The following is a 24,832-nucleotide window of genomic DNA, read 5'->3' on the forward strand; positions in this document are numbered from 1 at the left end:
CCGCCTTTCTGGGCCAAAGCTTTCTGAGAGAAACGGTTTCCCAGGGGCATGCGCATGAGCACGCTTTAGAGAAGCAGCCTGGGGCTTTGAGGCAGCAGCGAGAGGCTGGGCTGCGGGGACTTCATCCCCTGGGGACACTTGACAACATCTGGAGGTATTTTTGGTTGTCTCATTGGGAGAGGTGTTGCTGGCATCGAGTGGGTAGAAGCCGGAGCACTGCTAAACACCCTGCAATGTGTGGGACGGCATCTCCTCCAACAATCTGTGGCTCCCACGTCTCACCACCAGCGTGGAAGGCGAGAAGCCCTGTGCCAGGGGAGCAGGGCTCAGACCTGCATTTTACGCAGTGTGGGACCTTGGGAGAGCCACGTACCTCCTCATCTGAGAAATGGGGACAGTAAGACCCGAGCTGCTCGTCACACAACTTTGTGAGACTCAGTCCCCAATGGTCCAGGAAAGCTTTTTTTTTTTAACACTGCAAAGGGCTCTTTCCTGAGCTTTTCTTAGTTTGAAAACTGCAGGCGACTAAAGCAGCTGGCATGGTCACTGGCATATAGTAGGTGCTCAATAAACTAGAGAAAATCATCACAGTAAAAACAAAAAAGGCCCATTTTGCCTCTCTGTCCTGTGTCCTCCATATCTCAAGGGCCATCTTTTCTTTTTCTTCTGCTTTTCCTTTTTGCCTATCCATTCTATTAAGTTCTGTACAGGTAGAGGGTAGTGGTGTTAGCAGAGGCTGCGTGGAAAGCACCCTTGAATGATCAGGGATAGGACTCACCATATACCCTGAGGATGGAAGACACAGGAAACTGGGAAGTTTTGCCAAATCAAGGGAAGGTCCAGTCCCATGCAGGAGTCCTGTAGTTTCCGCCCGCGTGGGGCAAGATCCAGGTGGCAGCCGCCCCAGGGTCTCAGCCCTCAGCTTCCTCTGCTCACCGGAGGTCAGCCCACCCAAGGAGCTGGGCAAGTTGTTGGCACTCAGCCTACAGAAGCTGGACCCAGATTGGGCAACTTGGTGGTGCTGCTGGTGGTGTCGAGAGGGCCGTTTCCTTCGTGATCCTCTGGGAGCCCCTCTGACGTTACCAGCTCCGCGGCAGCTGCCGCGTGGGGACCAAGGGTACGATGCACCCTTGAACTTGCCATCCATCTGAGGATGCCAGATGTACCCTTGAGATCTGATGAGGGAGAGAATGCTTTGCAGTGTGTGTGCAAATGCTGGAACGGAGGGCAGATGTAGTGAAGACTGTGAAGCCCAGAGGCAGAGCAGAGTGGGCTGGAGCTCAGGCAGAGACTTGAAGCTTAGTGCTTCAAGATCCTTAGCAATCTTTGCACTACTGTCCTGTCCCAAGCCTCTCAGGGCTGGAGGGGTCAGGCGCCATCTCGTCCAAACCTCTAAAGGGGTTGGGGATACAGGCCAGAGGGGAGGTGCCCTCCCTCAGCAGCCAGAGCTCCTCTCACTACACAGCATTGCTTCCTCGTGGTCTCCCGCCCCTTGTTTCCATGAACAAAGTGGGAAAACCCTGTCTTGGCACCTGGGGAAACAGGCAGAAAGGTAGGCCTGGCGCCAGGCTTCAGTGACTTGGTGCTTCTAATCTGGATCCTCCCACAATGTTAGGGCTGGGGAGGAACCGGCCTTGCTCTGGGTCAGAAGAGGGGAAGGGGATACAGCAGGCCAGCTTCTCTGGGAGGCAGGGCAGAAGAAGCCTTTGGGGAGAACCCGTAGGAGCTGGTCCCTTCCCTAAGGCCTCCTCCCTTGTCCCCAGAGGGGTCCACTCTCCCCACCAAGGGTGATCTTTTTCCCTGCCATTTGCCCACTCGTGTCTCATACTGTCAGGGTGACAGCCCTGAACAGAGGGGACACCCTCCACCGCGTGGTTTTCACCTTCCCTTTCCTTCCCCTCCAGGACAAGCACGTGCCACAATGCCAGCACTTCCCAGGAAATGTTTAATCCTCAGAAAAGCTCAAGGAGGTGGGTCAGGGCCCCCTGCCCTCCCCACCCGCTCACCCTTGAAGCTAGCTAGCCTCAGGATGAAGAGAGGAGCCCCTGGGAAGCGGGCTCACCCTTCCTTTCCTCCCCCACTGCCAGAGGCCAGGCTCGTCCCCCACAACCCCACCACACCATCCCACCTCCTGGTTCACCTCTGTGCCCCCGTGACCTCCCCCAACCCCACACAGAGGCCCCTCCTCCAGGTGCTGCGGGCGCCCCAGGGTTTTGCAGAAGGAAAGACACAAAGACAAGTTTGGTTCCGAAGAGGCTGGACGAGGCCGCCTGGTGTTGCTTCCACTGGGCCATGTGGTCCCTCGGCTCCCTGGTGGCTGTGATCCCCCAGCCGTAGGCTCGCAGAGCCTGCAGTCTGGCAATTTCTGTTGTCCACTCAGGAAATTTCTCCTTAACTCTTAATCTCAGGAAACAAACTGAGGGCTGCTGGGGGTAGGGAAGGATGGGGTGGCTGGGTGATGGACATGGGGGAGGGTATGTGCTGTGGCGAGTGCTGTGAATTGTGTAGGACTGATGATTCACAGACCTGTGCCCCTGAAACAAATAATACATTATATGTTATAAAAAATAAAATTAAAAAAGAAAAGAAAGAAAGAAATCTCTCCTCTGACCCCTCTGGTCACATAAGTAGGGAGGGGTGGGGGTGACTTTAGGCTTCTCTCCCTGGGCTGGCGTTGTGGCAATTAGGCCAGGCCTCTTTGGGGAGGTGAAGGCTCCCAGATCCAGCCTGACTTTTGTCAGGAGGCAAAGGCTGGTTTTCGGCTGAAATGTAACTAGAGAAGGCACAAAAGTCCTGGCAGGTGAAGGGGCCTGAGGGCCATCTTGGGAGGAAGCGGGGAGGGAGGTGGGAAGGGACAAAGGCCCTTGTCTGCAGGGCTTAACCTCCCACACCACTGAACCTCCCACCCTCGGCCAAGCTCGCTCTCCCTGTCCTGGGCTGCCAACCAAGGCACTTTATTAAAGGGAGGGAGCAGCCCCGTATGTGTTTGCAGTGGGGGACAGCCGAGGAGGTCCGGACTGCTGGAGGGGAGTCTGCTGAGATGGTGGGAGGGAGGGGAAGGAGACCTCAGTGTGAGGGCTCTCAGAATGGCAGGGTCAGATTCTGCCCCTGGCTGAGGGGAGGCTCAGCCCTCATTTCACTCCAGGTCTGGTACAGGAGCCTGCAGAAACCGGGCCAGGAAGGCCATAGCAGCCGGTGCCCTAAGCTGTCCTCGCTGCACCTTCTACCTTGACTGCCAAGCCTAGGTCAAGACTGGCTCCCTGGCCCAGAGTCCCATCCGTTCTCTTCCTTTATATCCCACCAAACCTCTTGGGGGATCAGGAGCACCAGGAAGCCCAGGGAAGGAGAAGTCAGGGAGCGGGGGCTGCTCTGGAGACCCCATCACGTTAGGCACGAAGACACGGGCTCACCCCATCTGGGCACCTGCAGGGCTGGCCCAGTGGAGGGAGGGGGTCTGGCATAAAGGAGAGCAGACAGGAGTCAAGCTTCCACTTCATGTAAACAAGAAGGAGTGTCCCCTGCCCGGCCAGCGACAGTCTTGCAGGGGCGTGCGGTCATCTTGAGATGGCCGCAGACTCTCACGTCTGGGATCGAGGGTCCCTGAGGCCAGGATGGAGGCTGTTGGGCAGGAAGCAAGTGAGGGTCCGGAGTGCAAACTGGTGCAGGGCTTGACCTGAATTCTCCACAGGGCAGGGCCGGGGGCACCCACAGGGCCTCCCCACCGAGGGCCCACAGCTCAGGAAATCACGCAATTTCTGGCCTTGGCGGGACTGGCACTTGTTTTACCTGCAGAGACAACTGACACAGGCAAGGAAGACGTAAGTGAAGTGCTCAGCGCACTCGCCTCCCCCTCCTCTCCCGTGTTCTGCCCACACCTCGGATTTAGGGGCTGGGCTCACGTTCTCCCCCGCGAGCTGCTGATCTGGGGTCAGTAGGGCCCCCAGGAAAGCAAGAGGAAAGGTTCTCCCTGTCTCGTCCTCTCTGCAAGACAGTCACTGTTTGGGGTACCAAGGGATCTGTCCCCTTCTGACCTCAGCGGCATCGGCAGGGAAGGATCCAGAACCCCAATCTACAACTACGATCAATGACTTAAAAAGTCTTTCCAAGAGGAGGCTTCCCGGCAGCCCAGCCTGTGTGCAGCTGCTCTCACCGCTTACCAAGCGCGACAGACCTTCTCTCAGCTAATCCCCAGGGCAGCGGACACACCGGGAGACCGTGTCACCAGCCCTGCTGCAGAGCTGAGGGCAGTGGGCCCACCGGCTCCCCGAGCCTGTCAACACCAGCACCAGCCTCGGCTCCTCCCCCCACACAGGGACCCCGGGAAGGGGTCACCTGGGTCAGGAGGCTGATGGCGAGCCAGGCAGTGCGGCTCAGACCACATGCTTACGGGGGTGGTTTTAAGACAGAGGAGGGAGGGAGCACGCTTCATGGAGAGGAAAGATGGGGGAGAGAAAGCTGTTCTCCAGGCTAGAGGAGCACGCTTCTCCTCTCCCCAGGCCCCTTCCTTCCATTTCCATCCTTTGGGCCCCAAGTGGAGGCCAGTGGCTTCTTTGGCTGGATTTCTGCTCCGGGAGCTGCAGAGGGAAGGGGGTGGGGGGAGCTGAGAGGCGGACACTGACATTTCTGGTGTCAGGCTGCTGGGCCTCCGTCCTCCTGGGCACGGGCTGCCCTTCTCCCAGGTGCCAGCCACTGAGCTCCTTCCTGCCGGCCCCTCTCTGCACCCAGGGGTCACCTCTCTGGCGCCCGCACCCTTTCCCACATCACTCCAGCTGCGAGTTTAATTAATGTGGCCGCTGCCTCCTCTCCTGGACCACCAGTAAGGGAGACACGGAACAAGCTCCAGGGGAGGCCGCCCCACCCCCCCTCAAGCTCTGCTCGCCACCACCCTGTCTGGGCAGACTGAACTCGCTCGGACTACGAGCCCAGCCAGGCCTCTCTGGAGGCCAAGTTTGATGCTCGTGAGGCTTAGAGAAGGTGGGAGGGAGGTGGATGACTGTGCCACCCCCTCCCCGGAGAGCTCCAAGGGTCAAGGAGCCTGGGTCGCCTTGGGGGTTGGGGTGGGGGCGGCTGCCTGTGATGCAGCTCTGCTGGGGACTGTGCTGTCCCAGAGTCCCCTCACAGCTACCACGGACACAGCTGTCCCCAATGTCTCTCCTTAGTGGCTTCTTTTATTTGCTTGGCCTCCTGAGCAGATGTGGCGTTCTTCCCCGGGGGCGGCAGCATTCTGGAGGCAGGGAAGCAGGTCAATTTGTGCATCCCGAGGCAGGGGAGGGAGTGTAGCTCCAGGGTAGGAAGAGTGGGCCTGCGTCCTGGGCCTGCGCTGCGCCCCGGCTCCTGCCCTCCTGCCCGGGGAAGTTGGGGGAGGCAGGGCTGAGAGCCCACAGTTTTGCCAGGTTGCCCCTCCCACTCGTTCCATCCGGCCAGGAAAGCCTGCGGAGACTAGACTCAGGATTCATCTCCGTGCCTCCGACGGAGAGATGGTTTGAGGACAAATTCTTCGTGTGCCGTCACTCCCTCCGAGCGCGCTGACTGCGAGTCTAGCGTGTGTAGGTGTTTGGCAGGACTGAGGAGAATCAGACCTGCTCAGGTTAACAGGGAAGAATACATAAAAATGGCTTTTCTTTTCTTTTCTTTCTTTCTTTCTTTCTTCTTTCTTTTTTTTTTTTTTACAGAGTATGGGCTGCCCAGGGAAGATCTGAGGAGACATCAAAGGGAGCTAAGGCTGAGGTGAGACCCCACGTTGTTGGGGAGGTCGCTGGTGGAGGCACCTGGGGCGTCAGGGCAAGGACGACGATGGGGACGCCAGACTCGGACCATGGGCTCTACAGCCCCAGGGTTTCAGGACTTTGTATTACCCTTTTCTGGAAGACTCTTCCTCTGGATGTCCACACAGTTTCTCGCTCCCTTCACTCCAGTTGCCGTTCAAATGGCCCTTTGTCCCTTCATCCGACAGGCCTTCCTGATCACCCTTTATCAAAGGGTCATCGCCCGCCCTGCCCTCCTGTTTCCAGCCTGGTCTTCACTCTGTAAGAGCAGGGGCTTTGCTTGTTTTGTTTGCTGTTGTACCAGAAACTTAGAACAGTGCCTGGCACAGGGCAAACAGTGCACAGATATTTCTTGAGTGAAATGGGTGCCCAGGCAGCGGTAAGCCACTTACAGGTTTGTACCAATCCTCACAACAGCAGCAGTAGCCATAGGTCTCAACTGGGCGACGTATACGCCCTCACTCAACTAGGCGGTGAGGAAAGCCCTGGCGAGGCCCAAGGGAAACCGGAAGGGCAGAGGAATCATGACGTATGCCAGTGAGAATAAGGACGCTGTCCTCTTTTCTAGAACTGGGTGGGATTAGTTCCCTCGAAGGATGCTCACTCGACTCCCCTCACCTTGCTGTGTGGTTGGGACCCTGACTGGTAATAGTACTTGGCGTCACCAAGTCAGACTCCAAACACCAGCTGGGACCTGACCCATGACACTCAGGAGAAACACTGAATTCTGAAACTCTGTCTTGACAAGACAGCTCTTGAGTAGACTTATCCTGGAACTGGAGGCCCATAGGTCCCCTAGGGAGCTCGAACCCCAGGAGCACTTCCCCAACCTTCCATCCCAGGCAGGGGCCCAGATTTCCAAGAGAGATTTGAGAAATCCAGCCCCCAGGAACGACACAGGTGAGCCACAGCAGTAGGAGCCAGACCACATTGCCAGTTAAGATGGCCCCCCATGCATGAATCAGGGAACCCAGGAAAGTTCTGGAAATGCAATGTCACTGTAATCACTTCTGAGAACTCTGGAAAGAAAAGTATGGGCTCAGGGGACCTTGGAAGGTCATGACCCAGAGGTACTCTGAGGTGTTAATGGCCACTCTCTTCTTCCTCTCCACTAATGGGATACCAGGGGGAGAGTTCATTGGTAAGAAGCCTCTAGGCCTTCCAAACAGTCTTCAAAGATGTAGGAAAGTGGCGCTAACCCTAAGTTCTGGAGATAACCACAGTGCTTTGTGCGGGGCCCTAGGAGTCAAGAGACCCCGCTGCCCTATTTCCCTGGACACAGAATCTTGCCTCTCTGCACCTATCTGTGAACGATGTCATCCAGCAGGGTGGTTGTGAGCTGTGTGACAGCATCTAGCGTGGGTCCACCAGCACCTGGTTAGGGAATGTCTGTGCCTTTCTTCCTTCCCTTGACCATGGTCAAGAGTGTTGGCCATTTCCCAGTGATCTTCCTGGGGGGACGGGGAGGGGCTCCGGGACATCACCTGGAACTTCCTTCCCTCAGTCTGGCGGCTCCAGGAGGGCAGGCCCTTATCCGAGAGTCATCCTAATCCACGGCTCTGGAGCCCCGTACACGGGAAACACTCGGCACACTTGTTTAAAAGGCAGATTCCTGGGGCGCCTGGGTGGCTCAGTGGGGTAAGGCCTCTGCCTTCAGCTCAGGTCATGATCCCAGGGTCCTGGGATCGAGTCCCGCGTCGGGCTCTCTGCTCAGTGGGGAGCTTGCTTCCCCCCTCTCTCTCTGCCTGCCTCTCTGCCTGCTTGTCATCTCTGTCTTTCAAATAAATAAATAAAACCTTTAAAAAAAATAAAAATAAAAATAAAAGGCAGATTCCTGAGCCCAGCCCAACGGTACAGACTCCTCACTGAGTTTTAACAAGGCTCTCCAGTGAATGCCGCTCCCTGAGATTGGGATCTCTGTCCCAGAGGACCGTCTCGGCTCCTGGATGGACACAGGGGTCAGGCTTGGGAAGTCTGTAAGTGCACCCACCGCAGATACACGGTCCCAGTTGAGAGAAAAACCAGAAGGGAAAGGAGCTCAGCTTCCGCCAGTAGAGGGTGCAGTGAGCCTTCAAACCACCAGGGGACCACCCCCACCTCCCCACCAACCCAGACAAGGCACCCCCCCCCATCCCCAGACCTAAAAGAAGGGATTTCCGAAGGTCCTCCCAAGGGCCACACTCGGACCTGCAAACATTTGCATGCTGCTTGACGACTATATACGTCTTATCGAGCAATTTCACAGGCTGCCAGCACTTAGCTCTTCTATTTTTCTCTTCCACCCACCCTATCCATCAGCCCAGGCTCTCCCTTGACAAGAGGGCGGCAGGGAGAGAGAGGACCGAGTCAGAATCAGGAGCTCAAAGGGACCTCAGAAACCCTCCCTAGCTCAGCTCCTCCTCTTCTCGAACAGGAAGCAGCCTTGGGGAGCAGAAAGGATGGGCCCAGGGTATGGGGAGCAAAGTGCTGGGGGGTGAGATCCCACATGATGTCTGTTCTGATGATGTTCTGAATGTTCACTGTAGGAAAAGGATCCTTTCCCCAGACGAGGGCCCTAAGCTAGTAGTTAAAGTGATTTCCTCCCAGATGACAGTTCCAAGAGTACTAGAACTGCTAGTTCCAACCTTGGGGGTCCCATGCAGTCAGGAATGTGACCCTCTGTCTGTCACACCGAGTCATGGCGACTTAGTTTCTGCCTGAGACAAGACACCAAGACAGCCCAGCTGCTGTCATACGTTTGGGAAGCTGGAGAGAAGGGCTTGTGGGGAGAGGGGTCCTGCTTCTTGCCCCTTCCCTTGGAGGGAAGCAAGTGGCAGGGAGAGGAAAGTGCTCATTAGCAGCCTGACTATGAGGGCCTGGGGAACGGGAGGCCCAGCCCGGTGAGCAGAGTCTGTGCTGGATAAAGCCACTCTGTGTTTCTTCTAAAGGATGGGGAAGGAACAGGGTGATCCCGCTGGGTCTCCCGGGGCCTTCCTGACTTTATGTGCTGGGGCATCGGGCACTCAGGAGAGGAGCGTCCCCGGGGCACAGCCCCACTGCTTGGCTGGCTCCAAAAACATGCAGAGGGCAGAGGCAGGGGCGGTGACCAGCCGAGTCCTCCAAGCAGGGAACTGGCTGCTGAGAGACTTCGGGAAGGTGGCAGGAAGGGACAAGACAATGGGCCTTTTGTTTCTATGGAAACACTTCAGGGTGAGGGGCTGAAGGGAGCGAGAGCTCCCACTTCCTCCACAGTCAGGACTGGGGAAATGGCCCTTTTTGCGGTCGGGCCCGCCCCTCCCTCGCCCTGCCCTGCCAGGTGTTCACCATGGCAACCCTTCCTCCCAGCTAGAGGGGTGAGGCGCAGAGCACCAGGTGCTGGGGGAGCCAGGGAGCCCCGTGGGAACGCGATGGGGGCCACCTCCCCTCCCTGAGAGGTCACGGGCCCCGGCCCGGGTTTGAGTCCCGACCCTACTACCACTTCCCGTGTCCTGAGACCACCGAGTGCACCTCTCTGAGCTCCTATCAGCCACCTCCGTGGTGGTCGTGAGGAAAAGGTGAGAGAGAAAGCATCTGGTGAAGGGCCTGGCACGTGGAGGTGCCCAAGAGACGCTTCGGCCAAATGGAGGTACGGCCCTGGCACCCCTGTGTCCCAGATTCAGAGACTCCCAGGCCTGTCCTAGCCTGGACAAGCACAGGCGGAGCGCGCCAGGTTCCGGGGCCGGCTGGGCAGTCAGCGGAGGGGAAGGTGGTTGTGACCCTTGCTGTCAAGCCATTGTCAGGCCAAAGCTGGGGCTGTCGGGGCCACTGGAGATCTGGAAGCGCTCAGATGCCCCAGCAGCACCTGCCTGGCCGGGTGGGAGGCTGGTCGCACCGGGGCCGAGAAATCCCCGCACCGAGAACCTCGGAGGTGCTGCCGTGAAGAAAGGCCCCGACAGCGGCCCTGGCTGTCACCACCCGCCTTCTTGGCAAGGCCTGCTCCGGAGAAAGAGACAGAGGCCCGGACCTCTAGGGAGTCCCAGAGAGAAGCCAGAAAGACGCCACCACCAGGAACAGGCTCTCCGGAAAGTAAGCAGCACAGCAAACACCACTTAGCAAATGAGCACAGGGAAGGGGCAAGTCGCGCTGTTTACAACAGAAATGAGGGAAGTGGGTCAGGGCGTGGGTGGGGTTCAGGCGAGGGTGGGGTGTGTTTGAGCCAGGTGGATTGTGAGGACAGGTGATATGGCAAGGAACAGGTTTTCTAGAACGAGCCCTCGACTCAGAGGCAGTGGTCAGGCCTGGGTCAGGCCTGGGTCAGGCCACTCAGCTGCTCTGTGTCTGTTTCTTCACTGACAAAGGAGAAAGTTTCCAGGCCTCTGCTGGCAGGAACCAGAGCTCTCAGATGACTCCAGGTCCAGCACTGTTCTGAGCGCCTTACAGCCTCAGGACAACTGAGCAAGGGAGGTACCCTTCTCCTCTTTATTTTTAAGATTTATTTATTAGAGAGAGAGAACGAGAGAGAGAGAGCAGGAGAGGGGGAGAGGGAGAGAGAGAGAATCTTAATCAGGTTCCACGCCCAGCAGAGCCCCACGCAGGAGCCCGCTCTCAAGACTGAGATCATGATCTCATCTGAGCTCAAATCAAAGAGTCAGACACTTCAACCTACGGAGCCACCCAGGCGCCCCGTCCTTCTCTCCTCTTAGAGAAGAGGAAGTGAACTTGGACCTGCCGGAGCAGGATGGGAGCCGGGGGCCTGCGGATCTCAGGGCTCTGGCTCTCTGCACGCCAGCAGGCAGCCTTTCTGCAGACAGGAGGCAGCGCTCCGGGATGAGGACAGCCGGCCTGGGGCAGGGGACTGTGGGTGGGGGGCGGGCTCACCTGAGATGTCAGCACTGGAGCCCTCTTTGGGCCTCTTCCCCGTCACGAACTGCACCTCTGCGAAGGTCTCGGTGGAGAGGGAGCTGCTCACGCCATTGGGCGCCGCGGGACTCTTGGACCGCCGGCCGAAGAGCCTCCTGCTGAAGCGCCTGCTGTCCTTGGCCGCGGTGGCCTCCCCGTTGGCAGCCTCTCCCTTGCCGTTCCGGACCAGCGCCTCCGGGGGTCTGGGCTTCAGGTCCACGTGCAGGTGAGAGACCACCCGGCCGCCCTTCCGATCCAGCTCTCCAGAGGGCACGGGCTCCACGGGGGGCAGCACCTGCTTCAGCGTGACCAGGTCGTTCAGGAAGCTCTCCAGGCGCCGGGCCGCCTCCCCGCCGCTGCCCCCCTCCTGCTGCTCCTCGGGGTCGCCGCCGGCCTCCCGCTGCTGCCGGACCGCCCAGCGCATCATCTCCCCCGGGGGCTGGCGGCTGCCTGACACCAGGGCGTACTTGGGGTTGATGAGCCTGCGGGCCACGGTGGAGGAGTGGTTGGGGCTCAGCCTTCCGGCGCCCCCTGCCAAGTTCAGCTGCTGATACAAGTTCACCTCCTCAGAGATGGCATACAGCTCCCGGAACAACAGGTCGAAGGGCTCCACGTTCTGCCCTGTGAGGAGGAGGAGAAGGTTCCTGTCCACGTAGGAGGAGCTCCAGGTGAACCTGGGAATGTGGGGACAGAGAAGCACGACACGTAGGCCCAGCCTGCGGCAGCCCCCAGCCGTCCCGGCCCCACAGCCCGCTGCCCCCACCCCAAACTCATCTCCCACGGAGGCCGGAGGCCCTGCTGCCTGGTGGAAGGGGCCTCCTGGTCCCACGTCCTCCCTGTTTCTCAGGTCTTGGCCTCAAACGCAGACAGCAGGTGAGGGCATGAGAAGGCAGGCCAGGATTCCCACCTGGTTTCTACCCTTGGAGGCCCTGAAAAGTGGCGCTCAAGGAGCACACAGCCACAAAAGTGTGGTGAGGCTCACGTGCGACACCACGTATAAAACGTTTAGCTCAGTACGCGGCACACACACTGAGTAAGTGGGGACGGGGCTGCTATTACTGGTTTTTTGGTTTTTTTTTAAGATTTTACTTATTTAGTTGAGAGAGAAAGTGCACACAAGCTTGGGGGAGGGGCAGAAGGGCAGAAGCAGGCTCCCTGCTGAGTAGGGAGCCGGATTCGGGGCTAGATCCCAGGACCCTGGGACCATGACCGGAGCCAAAGGCAAATGCTTAACCCACTGAGCCACCAGGCGCCCCCGCTGCTACTGCTAATACGGCTCTTCTCGGAGTCTTCGGAGCACTCAGTGTCTGCAAATCCCTGCACTTCAGCAACGTCCGAGGACCGTGGCCACTTACTGATTGTTTCCCGGCCGGTCTCTTGCCTCACCGGGATTTCAGTTTTCTTGGAGGGCAGAGACTGCAGAGATGGGGTTTCTCATGTTCCTGGTAACTGACTTCCGAACTGGAATTGGGACACATTTCACACCACATCCTTACATTTCTTTTTCTTTTCTTCCTTTTTTTTTTTTGGCATATGAAAATTTATTTCTGTCATGTTTTCACCATCAAAACTTAGGATCTTGTCTTTCCTTCTCACTTTTGTATTAGGCAAAAAGAGAGACATCGGCTACTTTGACGATCTTAAACGAAACGCCGGGAACGGCACTGACAGCGTGACCTTTGTGGCCAAATCCAGCAACCAGAACCTCATCATTCTCCTCGGTAAAATTCAAACAACCATCCTTGGGTACAAAGGCTGCGACATTTTTGCCGTTCTTGATCAGCTGGATCCTGACGTGTTTCCTGACAGCAGAATGTGGCTGCTGGGCTTCAAACCCTGCTTTTCCCAGCACAATTCCCTTTGCATGGGAAGCGCCTCCAGACACGTTGGACCCCAGGGCTGTGCCCAAAGGGACCTTCTTGTACCATTTATCGGGTCATGGAGCTTCCTGGCAGTACGAAAACTAGGACCATTGCCCGTCCCGCTGGCACCACAGGCCTGAGTGAAAGTGACCACACTCTCCCATTTCTTTCCCAGATCTGGTCCATTCTGCTTCCTGACTGTCCCCCCAACGACTAGCCTCACAATGCAAGCAGCTTCTGTGGACCACGAAGGTCAAGCTGTGCTTAATGCCCAGGAAGAGTTGACCCCCCTTCTGGAGTAATCCAATAGCCAGAAATTTGGAGGGCAGGGACTGACCAGGAGGCTCTTCCCTGCCATTAGATCCAAGAACCCGTCTTAGACCCACAACCACGGGGGGCTCCAGTCCAGAGTCTTCCTGACCATGAAATTTGTTCTTTTTTTTTTTATATTTTATTTATTTATTTGACAGAGAGAGGTCGCAAGTAGGCAGAGAGGCAGGCAGAGAGAGAGGGAGAAACAGGCTCCTCACCGAGCAGAGAGCCCGATGCGGGGCTCGATCCCAGGACCCTGAGATCATGACCTGAGCCGAAGCAGAGGCTTAAACCACTGAGCCACCCAGGCGCCCCGACCATGTAATTTGTTAACCCAAGTAAAAGCCTCCGGGTTCTTCTCTGACCTGGCCCAACTCACCTGTAAGATCCTGTGGCCACTTTGTCACCATCTACCATTAGGAACGTTGATGACAGGGTCCCCCTGATCTTCCCCATGGGCATGTAGAAGCCAACACCTGTTACAGAGCGGACACGGATGTTCTGTTGAGAAGAGTGGAAAGGTACTGTCACTCATGAGACTTGGAGCCAAGTTTTGTGTGGGCAGAGAAGGAACCCTCTTGTCCGTGGAGCCCTGCCTGTTGGTTCCCATCTACGCTAGACTCTACTTCCCACAGGTGTAGAGGTAGAACCCATTTGGAGAGCAAGAGGAAGTTAGCAGATCTTGCTTTGAGCATAGATGAGCCCAAGGTGGTTCCTGCCTGCTCCCAAAGCTCCCCAGAAGAGAACCATAGCCCTAGCTTTGATCCTGACGGTGACTCTGCAGGGTGAGCACCCCAGGACTGGGCCAGAGCTGCCTTCTCAACCTCAATAGTCTTGAGATAAAATTTAAGCTGGGCATGTAAGTTAGGGTTATCAATTCACAAGGCAAGGTTTTAGACAGAAAGAAAGGTGTTGAACTCTTGCCCGAACTGGGCAGAGGATGGGGGCAGAGGCAGCCTCCATCTCATCTCTTGCCCCTCTTCCCTCCACCCTCCATCCCTACCCCAGTGGTACAACTTACCCGAATACGGAAGTCGGCGAGCTCTAGGCCCTGACACATTTCCAAGAAAAACTTCACGCCTGCCTCATCTAGGATGATATACACTGGGACCCGGCGCTTAAAGGCAGCATCCACAATGTCTTGGAAGATATCGCCATCAGTGAAGAAGTCCATGACCACCGCAATGACCTGGATGGGGAAGGGCGACTAGTGAGGCATGGGGTGACTCCATATCTATAGCGATACACTGTGGCCCAGAGAGGACTGGCTGGGCCTATGTAACCAGAGGCCAAGAGCCAAACACCCCATCTGCACCACTCCTGGGCTCTCCATGTCCCACCCAGGTCTGAGCACATCTGAGCCCGGAAATGGGCTCTCTGCCCTGAGAAATGCCTGGGGGTCCAGGCAGGCTGTGCTCTTTGTGCTTCATCCTTGACAAATCCCCACTACCCCACCCTGGGCATTCTCCAACAGCTCTTCAGAAGCCGTGTCAGGGAGATCTAGGAGGTTGAGGAAAGTTGGTCCTAGTGGTCCAGGGAAACAAGTAGGCTCAAGAAGAGGAAGTCACTGAGAAGCATGGGATGGACTCATTTTCACCACCTGCAAATCTGCTCAAACCCTTTCTCTGCGGGCCTGGGTGCTTTGATCTCCCTAGAGCTGTGCATGGTCCCGTCCTCCCATTGGTGTGGATTCAGGTAGAGCTCCAGTGAGCTCAAACTCTCCTGGCCTCCAGGTGGCTGGGTCCTCTCACACCACCCTCAAGTCAAGGCCTAGGACCCTTGATTTCTAAAAGCCTGTCCTGAAGATCTGTCCTAGAAGGTGAGGTTTTCAGCTTGAGGCAGATCTACCTTTCTGACCTTAGCTTCTTCATTTTCCTGTGCAAACCTTCGTCTGCTCCGGTGGCAGGGTTTTCTTGGGGGCCCCAAGCATTGTGCGTGTGATGCAGCGCGAAGGGCATGCTTTGGGGTCAACGGATCTGGTTATATCTACTTCCTAAGTGTGTGACCTCAGGCAAGTTACTTAACCTTGGTGAGCCTCTGCTTCCTCATCTGCGACGCGGGGATACCCTTTACCCTGTCCTTTTATTTTGCCATTGAGATTAGATAACACCTGTAAAGCATGAAACCCAACGCCTGGCATGCAGGAAGTCATCAATGAATGGTAATCACTGTACGGTTGAGGGCTTCTGTTAGCTGTTGCCAATGGAAGCCTGAACTCTGAAGTCAGACCGACCAGGCCTGGTAGACCAGCTCCACCACGGACTCACCAGTACCCCAGCTAGTAACAGGACCTCAAAGGGCTGTTGTGAGGGCTTAGGAAGACACACCATGAGAGCACTGAGCACAGTGGTAGGCTCAACAGCGGTATCCTCCATCTCCACTACCCTCATACGTGTGCTCTACCCTCCCCCTGCCTCTAAAGAACCCCCCCTCCATTCACGCAATATTATTTACGACTGTTCTTGGCTCCCACATTTCATACTCAATCATCCATACAAGTTAAAATTTACTGGGTCCCAGGAGCAGAGGGGGGATCTGTAGACAAACTTTAATCCCTAACTTCAAGGGGTTAATCCCATTGGAATGATAAGCCATTTGCACTAAGTAAGACGTGAGGCAAAATGAGATAAATGCTTTAAGAGAAGTACAAGTGATCTGTGAGGTGAGTTCAAAGTTGGAAGGGGGCGTGGGAGGAGGGTCAGCGGGAAGGAGGGAGACAATGATTGTTTCTGGCCAGAGAAGAAATGTTTAAGAAAGGCTTCATCAGGGAAGCTAACACCTGAAGAATGCGCAGCCTCTGGGACCAGGAGAAATGAACAGGGAGGAAAACTGAGCTGGCAAGTGGGCGGGGCTGCCACGCATGGGTATACGGGTTGTGCACTGCACATGGGCTCTGGGCTGAGGGGGAAAGTAGTAGATATGCCTGCCTGAGGAAGGGATAGCTTTTTCTAATCTGAACACCGCATCCACAGGGGCTAGCAGAAGCTTATGAGGTGGGTGTTTCTGGCAAAGAACACATCGTAAACAAAGGCATTGAAGACAGGGACTAACAGGCACCGCACGCTTTCCACGTGCCCCACACTGAATTTTCTAATTTGATCCTCAAAATAAGGAGGACTGTTCTCATTTTACAGATGAGAAAGTAAATGCAAAGGGGCTTAATGATGTGCCCAAGGTCTTACAGTTAACATGTAGCAGAGCAGGGATTTGAACTCAAGTCTCTCCGGCTCTGTAAGGTATTTTAGAAACATATCAAAAGCTGGTTCTTTAAAAAGACCAAAAAAGATAGACAAACTTCTGACAAGGCTGACAAAAACAGGGAATGCAGATAAAGTGCTGAGTAAAAGCAGAAATAGCCACACACATATTTACTTTTTAAAAGATCATATTATTTAAGAAATAGTAAAAATGACAAAAAGACTATTAGGACTATTTACATACTGATGAATTTGAACGTGAGAAGGACATAGTTAAGTCATTAAAAGCAAATTAAACATAAGACAGCATAATCCAGTAAGATTTATCCTGGAAATACAAGGATGATTAATCTGTTCTTTTAATTTATAATGTTTATGGGGTCAAGGTGGGGAAATCATATATTATTTTAATAGGTTTTTTAGAAGTATTTGATAACATGGGGCGCCTGGGTGGCCCAGTGGGTTAAGGGTCTGCCTTCGGCTAAGGTCATGATCCTAGAGTCCCAAGATGGAACCCTGTGTTGGGCTCCCTGCTCAGCAGGGAGTCTGCTTTTCCCTCTGCCCCTCACCCTGCTCATGCTCTCTCTCTCAAATAAATAAATAAATAAATAATATCATTTTAAAAAAAGTATTTGCTAACATGAGATCCCTATTTGTTTTTTTTTTTTTTTTTTTTTTTAAAGATTTTATTTATTTATTTGACAGAGAGAAATCACAAGTAGGCAGAGAGGCAGGCAGAGAGAGAGGAGGAAGCAGGCTCCCTGCCAAGCAGAGAGCCCGATGCGGGACTCGATCCCAGGATCCCGAGATCATGACCTGAGCTGAAGGCAGCAGCTTAAACCACTGAGCCACCCAGGCGCCCCGAGATCCCTATTTGTGATTAAAATTCTCAAAAAACTAGCAATAGAAGGGACCTTCTATTCCTTAACTTGATAACAGCTATCTACAAAAAACTCACATGAGGGGCGCCTGGTTGGCTCAGTGGGTTAAAGCCTCTGCCTACAGCTCAGGTCATGATCTCAGGGTCCTGGGATCGAGCCCCGCATCGGGCTCTCTGCTCAGCAGAGAGCCTGCTTCCTTCTCTCTCTCTCTCTGCCTGCCTCTCTGCCTACTTGAGATCTCTGTCAAATAAATAAGATCTTAAAAAAAAAAAACCCACATGAAACATACTGAACAGAAAAACATTAGATGCATTCCCTTCAAGTCCCAAGAATGTCAATAATACTTTCACCATTGTGATGGTGGAAAAAGTATTGGAGGTGCTGACCAATGCAATATGACAGACAGAGAGAGATGAATAAGAAGAAACAAAACTACCAGTATTTGGAGACGATTTTTAATTTTTTTAAGTAGGCTCCATGCCCAGTGAGGAGCCCAACGTGGGGCTTGAACTCATTACCCTGAGATCAAGACCAGAGCTGAGATCAAGAGTCTGATGCTTAACAACTGAGCCACGCTTAGAGATGTTATTTTTAGAGAAAACCCAGTAAAATGTAGATGAACATTATTAGAATTAACAGGGGAATTTAACAAGATTGCCAGATAAAGAAAAACTAACAAAGGCCAATAGCACATTTAGACTACAGTAGTGATCAACTAAAAAAGGGGATTGGGGAGAAAAAAATAAGGTCAACATTGCAATTTTAAACACATAGGATTTAAGAATTAATACCTTTATTGAGAAATTTAGAAATCTTTATTCAAGGATATTTTAAAATATGTGAATAAATGAAGAGATAAATTGTGTTCATGGATAACACGATTCAATATTTGAAAAATCAAATTCTCACCATATTAATAAAATTCAATGCAATTCCAATGAAAGTCCAGTCAATATTTCTGAGGAACCCAAATAATTCTAGGATGTAAGGAAGGATACAGATCTATAATAGCTAAGTCAATTTTGAAAAAGAAAAACTGAGAGGCACCTGGTTGACTCAGATAGTTAAGTGTCTGCCTTTGGCTCAGGTCACTACTTCCAAGTTCTAGGATCAAACCCTGCATTGGGCTCCCTGCTCAGCATAAATTCTTCTTCTCCCTCTGCCTCATCCTACTGCTTGTGCCCCCCCCCAATGAATAAATAATCTTAAAAAGAAAAGCTGAAAGGTGACACTTTTTCTACCAATAGTAAGACAAGCTGCTGAGCCATAGTAGTAAGATTGTGGTACTGAGGCAGGAAGGAAATGAAAAATAAACCAGTGAACAGAACAAAGACTAGAAACAACTATGTACCATAAACATATCGAACTTAAAGTCTGACAGAGGCAGAATTACAACTCAGTGAACAAAGGATATTGCTTAGCAGATGTTACTGGGAAACTGGGTTACTCAAGAGAGAGAAAGGGTATCCCTGCCTTACACCATATATAAAGGTGAATTTCGGTAGGTTAAATACCTAAATGTGAACGATAAAACTAATAAAGGAATTGATAAGATAGGATTTCTTAGAAGTCTAAAAGCACAAATCGTAAGGCAAATGAAATAAAAAAAATAATGCATTTGGGGCACCTGGGTGTCTCAGTTGGTTAAGCATCTGCTTTCGGCTCAGATTGTGATCCTGGAGTCCCGGGATGGAGTCCCATGTCAGGCTCCCTGCTCAGCAGGGAGTCTGCTTCTCCCTCTGCCCCTCGCCCACTCATGCTCACTCTCCTCTCTCTCTCTCTCATAAAATCTTTTAAAAAAAATGCATTTGACAAATTAGGGATTTTCTGTTTAAAATCTGTAGATGCTGTAGATAAAGTCAACTGATTGATGACAGGGAAAAGATATCTGTAATGTCTACAATATCTGTAATATCTACTACAGATATCTAAAATATCTGTAATGTCTACAACCAAAAGGAATTAATAATATACAAGGGATCCCTGCAAACCAGCAAGAAGACAGGGAACTAATTAGAAAAATGGGCAAAGGATATGAATAGGCGACTCCGAGAGGAGATACTGAATGGCTAATAAGTATAAAAAGCGAAGCAGACCTCATTAGTAATCAGAAAAATTCAAATTAAAGCAAAGTGATAAGAGAGAGAGACCACCTTACAACTGTAATATTCACTAAAAATGAGAAAGCTAATCCCAAGAACTGGAATGTGAGGGCAGGGGAACCCGTGTGGGCGGCTGGTGGAGAGAACACAGGTGCCGCTATTCCCTTCAGCAGTGGGCAGAGTGTGGTGGATTTAAGAATGTGCATAACTCCAGTCAGCAATGCCACTCTTGGCCGTGCACCCAGGGAACCTCCCGGATCTTTGCAACAGTCTGTAAGGGGGCAGAAATGAAGACATTTGCTGCAGCTTTCTTTGGCATAGCAAGGAGTTAGCAATAATTAAATGTCCATCTCTAGAAGAATGCGTAGGGGTGCCTGGGTGGCTCAGTGGGTTAAGCTTCTGCCTTCGCCTCAGGTCATGATCACAGGGTCCTGGGATCCAGTGCCGCATCTGGCTCCCTGCTGAGCAAGGAGCCTGCTTCCCACCACCCCCTCTGCCTGCCTCTCTGCCTACTTGCAGTCTCTGTCTGTCAAATGAATAAATAAAATATTAGAAAAAAAAAAGAATGCCTAAGGAGAATGTGAGGAATGTGCATTGCAGAGGGCTTGGTAGCCGGCAGAAGCAATGTACTAGTTCCAGGGCAGAACCTGGATAGTTTCTCTGAAGATGGAGAGTTTGATATAAAATGTCAGGGAATGACATCTCTCTTTTTTTTTTAAAGGTTTTATTTATTTATTTGACAGAGATCACAAGTAGGCAGAGAGGCAGGCAGAGAGACAGAGCGGTGGGAAGCAGGCTCCCTGCTGAGCAGAAAGCCCAATGCGGGGCTCGATCCCAGGATCCTGGGATCATGACCTGAGCCGAAGGCAGAGGCTTAACCCACTGAGCCACTCAGGTGCCCCAGGGAATGACATCTCTAGCCTAATACCATTCATGTAAATAAAAACGCACGACATAACACTGCATATGTTTTCCAAGGGCACAGACATGTGCATGGACATACACTGAACACGTTAGGGTGTCTGCCTGTGGAGGGAGAAAGGAATGGAAGGAGAAAATAAAACAAGAGGGGCCTTCTGTGGTAGCATGATGGCAGTGGCCCATGACCCGAGGGTCACAATCAGTTCTGCACTTGAGGTCCAAGACAGACAGACAAACCCAAAGCAGGCGACCCAGAGCAGTTCAGGGTAGTGAGTAAGTACGGTGGGGTTGGGCTGGGTCATGGACGGCTTTAACTGAACGTTTGGGCTTCACTGCATCGAACATCCCCCCAGGCTCCCCGCCGCGTCGCAGGGCTTCTGATACCTTCCCTCCTAAGTGCTATCTGAGGCCAGAGGCCATTGTTTGCTCATTTCCAAACTCCCTGCAGTGTCCAGGTCAGAGTCAACTCTCCATGTATTGCTGGGGAGTGCCTGCCTGGCTCTCAAGTCACTTCTGGATCCATTCTCCTGCTTTCCTTTCACAATTGCAAAAGCAAGCAGGGAGCTGGCCGCCCTCACCCCTACCCGACCCCACCTTGTGGGAACGGATCGCCAGCCGGAGGGAAAGATGAATCCTGAGCCGCGCCCCCCCCCCCCCCCCCTTTCAGGAGGCTTGGTCTGCAGCACCCTGGCGAGAGCCAGCCATCTGTGTCACTACCAATTAAACAGTGAAATATCTGTAGTCGGAAGAGAAATCAATTGCTCTCTGACTCCTGCAATCTCGTTGTGGAGGAGAAGTGATAATTACCCTCCGCTTTGGTCTCTGGAGGGCACTGCTTGACATTCAGCACCGCAGCTCCAGGAAAACCAGCCTCCCCACCACCCCACTCCTCGCCCTGGTGTTCAATGCCACGTGATCCTCTACCCCAAACCCAACTTCCAGACTCCCGGAGCCAGTGGAAAATGGGGTATGAAAGGAAGGACGTCACGGGCTCAGAACCCAGGGAGACAGATTTTGTCAGCAGAGAAAAGTCACCCCCTCCCCGCCAGCAGCAGGCTTCCAGTGTCCTTTAGCTGGTGACCCACTGATGTGCGGTGCCCAGGGGGAGAGGTTAATCTGAGGCGGCAGGAGTTTTTAGAAGCTGCGGCAGGCGTCATGCTGCAACACTTCTCATCAGGTGTTTGGTTAGCTTAACATTTCCTCCTCTGATATCCTGCCTCAGCGGCGTAGGGACTGGGGGAGGCACGGAGGGCAGCGGGGCAGGGGAGGGTTAGGGAGCCTCAGAACTCCCCTCTGTCATTTACCTTTAATTACACTGCCAGCTTTTCAGATTCTCTGTCTGGATTCCTTAATTGCCATTAGAAAGCAAAACAACCGAAGAACTCCCACCTTCCCCACACGCTCCAAGGCAGCTCTGCTCAAGACGGCAGAGGACCAGCACCCCTGGTGTGCTTGGATGACCCGGACTAGATGGGTGGTGCAGATCTCACCAGCCTGCCCCACAGGCACTTCCAAAACCAACATCCTCTTGGTCACCCTGGCCAGAAGCCCGAGTCTACTGGCCTCCTCCTCCTGCCCCACTGAATACATCTGATTGGTCGCTGAGCCCAGCGGGTCCGACCTGCTCCGAGCACCTTCTCTGGGTCAGTTCCTTCCTATCCCCACCGTACTGCTGCTCTCACTCAGGCCCCCTCCCCCCATTTCTTACTGAACTCCTGGAATAGCTTCCTGACTAGTCTCTCCTACTACTCATTCTCCCCAGCAATAACCCCCCAGACCACAGCCTCATGAAATGGGGGCGGGGGTCTCAGGGGCCTCGAGAGATGTCCAAACTCCTGAGCTTGGCATTTGGAGGGCCTTATGATTGGCCCCTTTCTGCCCCTCCAGCTTCATCTTGGGCCACATCACCTCTGTCCCTTTGTAGTGCAGAATGACCTGCCGTGGCCCGAACATGGAGTTTCTCGACTGTGGCTCTACTGACATCTCGGGGCCAGCGCTTCTTTGCTGCGGGGGGCTGTCCTGGGCACGCTGTATAGCTGCATGGCAGTAGCCTCATTCCGCGTGGTGACAACCAAACCTCTATCAAAATCTATAGACGTGACGGATAAATATCTCCTGGGGGCAAAACTGCACCATCTCCCGCTCCCTTTTGAGAACCGCTACACACATCTGGCAGTTTTCAGACCTTTTGGTCCTCCTCCTGCCATAACCCGGTGAAAACTCCTCTGCAGCTTCCAAGATCTGCCAAGAACTTCCTGAACTTCCCTCCACCCCTACCCAGCAGTGCTCACCACTCCCTGCTTCCTGCCCTGGCTGTAATCCAGGCCAAGTGCGAGGTCCTTGACACTCTACCCTTGACACTCTATGGTAAGTAACGTCGGCTCAGCCGCTCTGTCCCTCCCTGGGCTGTGGGCTTCTGGATGGCAGGGACCATGTGATTTGCCTCAGAGTCTCCACCCTCGGGGGACCTTCTCTACACAAAATCAGCTCTCTGTGTCTGCGGCATGAATGCCTGCATACTGTATTTGTGGGGTGTTGGAGCTTTGTAGTTCTTTCATTTCATTAATGACAAGGCACTGGGGTGGGGAAGAAAAACAATACTAGGCAAGCTTCCTGGTTAGATCATCTTGCTGGAAGGCAAGAGTTAAAGCTCTTCCTCAAGGGTGCACAGAAGAGAAAAGAAGTTGGTGCCCTTTGGGACTGCCACCTGAGTGCCAGCTCAAAGGTCTGGTCTCTCTGCCTCTGTTCTATGCACCCAGGATCTTTTTTTTTTTTTTTTAAGATTTTATTTATTTATTTGACAGAGATTACAAGTAGACAGAGAGGCAGGCAGAGAGAGAGGAAGGGAAGCAGGCTCCCTGCTGAGCAGAGAGCCCAGGACCCTGAGATCGTGACCTGAGCCGAAGACAGAAGCTTTAACCCACTGAGCCACCCGGGTGCCCCTAAGCACCCAAGATCTTAAAGCAGCAGCCAGCCCCTATGTGAAGACAGTACTTAGCCAAAGTCCATCAGGCCAGGAGGCGGGGCTGCCGGCAGCAGGTAACAGCAAGCACCTTCGTGAAAATGACAGAAGGGAGCCTGTCTTCCCTGCCATGGGATGCAAGGCAGTGAGTGGAGCATGTGCTCTGGGCTGTGCCCGCCTGCAGGGCACAGACTGCCCCCGGTACTTAGGCCCTGCTCTGGAGGAGGTGCCAGATGCGCAGAATCTCAGAAGCAGGAGGAAACTTCAAACTGGAGCCCATCTCCAAGGTTAATTGACTCTGTTTGGCAGAGGTGGGCCTAAAGCCTAGGTTTCTCACCACAGTCCTGAGCTTCCCTAGGACACCAACCTGTCACCCCCTCCTCCCAGGTGACGGGGACAGGGCAGCTCTGGGCACAGGTCTACTCTGGCGAGGCCTCCGGTCCACTTCTGGTCACACAAAACCTGGCTGCTTCAGCAGAGCAGGACAATACCACGTTCTCCTTCACTGCTTTCCCCAGTTCCCCCCTGATGCACTGGGGCGGGTGTGGCAGAGATCTATGCCTTTCTCGCTCGGCTCTGTGGTGGGGAAAAGCAAGAGGCCACATGCCAAGCCTGTCCATTGCATGGATGCTGGCTGACAGTCCCCTCTTTCTAGAGAGGAAGGGAAGAAAGCCCACCAAGCTATGGCCCAAGGAAAGCCCACCAGTTCCTGCTTCCCGCTGATTATGTATATGAGCCCGGGACCCGACTTTCACCTCCCAGGACTGCTGGGAGGCTGAGATGAGGTCATGCTCATGAAATCCCACAAAAAAGCTGTACAGTTATAGGGAGTCATTAAGGTGACACCTTAATGGGTAAATGGGACTAAGTCCCCACACCGGAAGCCCTGAGGTTCCTCGGGGTAGGGTGGGCTGCAGGTGGCCATCTGTCTGGGACCAGACAGGAGTCCTTCCCTTTCCAGCAGAGGGTAGTGCGGGGTCAGCCAGCCAGGGGTCTCCCCTTATCACCCCAGGGAGGGATCAAGGTCTACAGGCCAGTGGTGTCAAACCTCACCGTACAAAGGATCATCTGGGGTGGGCTGGGGACGGCGGTGTGCCTGCTGAATGTGCAGATTCAAGGGTCCCCTCTGCAGGGATTCTGATCCAGCAGGCCCTTAAATAATGCATTTTAGCAACACCCTTCCCCGCAGGTGATCTGTATGCAGGCGGTGATGGGTCACACTTCGAGTCCTGACTGGTGTTGGCAAGAGAACACACCCTCTGGACGCAGACACTTTTACTGGTTGAATGGGCCCTGAGTGAGTCATCTCCTCTCTGGCCCAGCTTCCTCACATGGGGAGGTGATGCCTTCCCGGAGCTGCTCTGGGTTTTAAGTGAGATAATGCAGGCAGCACAGGAGCTGGGGTGAGCGGCGGGTACAGGCTGGTGCCGGCTTCTCGGAGACCGAAGGCAGAACCAAGGGGCTATCACTTTGGAGGAGGGGGTGACAGAGAAAGAGAGCCGGGGAGGGGGCACCAAGCTCCCAGGGAGCCGGCGTTGGGAGCCGCCCGCAAGCTCAGACATCAAGGTGGAGATGGTGCTCCTGTGTTCAGTACCAGCCCAGCAGGCCCCGCCTGGGGTGGTGATTAAAGCCTAGACAACACTACATTTACAGAAAGGTCAGAACTTGAGCTAATTGAGGGGAAGGGCAGCTCAATTAAGTGAAGAGCCTGCATAGGCACTGTTCCTCGAGCGATGCTGGATGTCTCTGCCGGCACACCAAGCAGCCAGAAGGCAGCAAGCCCGCAGCTGCCAGAGGAGAGGGGACCTCGGTGTGGCCCCTGGAACGCCACGGGCACAGCTGCTAGTGGAGCCCATCGCGGTGCTGCTGGAGGATGGAGACAACTCATCTCGGGGGCGGGGGCTCTTGGTGCTCCCGGTACTCCCGGCTTCCTTCTGTCATCAAGGCTCCCTCTGGATAATCACCAAGCCCGG

The 24,832-nt window shown here is 53.9% G+C and overlaps 1 protein-coding gene across 1 annotated transcript in view; it reads right to left on the reverse strand.

The window, feature by feature from the left end:
* Positions 1-1,208: 1,208 nt before the first annotated feature.
* Positions 1,209-24,832, reverse strand: part of FAM83F (family with sequence similarity 83 member F) — a 35,542-nt gene continuing 11,918 nt past the window's right edge. Inside the window, 4 exon segments of the mRNA XM_046013565.1 lie at positions 1,209-3,798; positions 10,602-11,296; positions 13,176-13,297; positions 13,818-13,985. Coding sequence (XP_045869521.1) covers positions 3,737-3,798; positions 10,602-11,296; positions 13,176-13,297; positions 13,818-13,985 — 1,047 coding nt within the window. The 3' untranslated portion in view covers positions 1,209-3,736.

The sequence above is a fragment of the Meles meles genome, chromosome 7, assembly GCF_922984935.1.
Source record: "Meles meles chromosome 7, mMelMel3.1 paternal haplotype, whole genome shotgun sequence".
Classification (NCBI taxonomy): Eukaryota; Metazoa; Chordata; class Mammalia; order Carnivora; family Mustelidae; genus Meles; species Meles meles.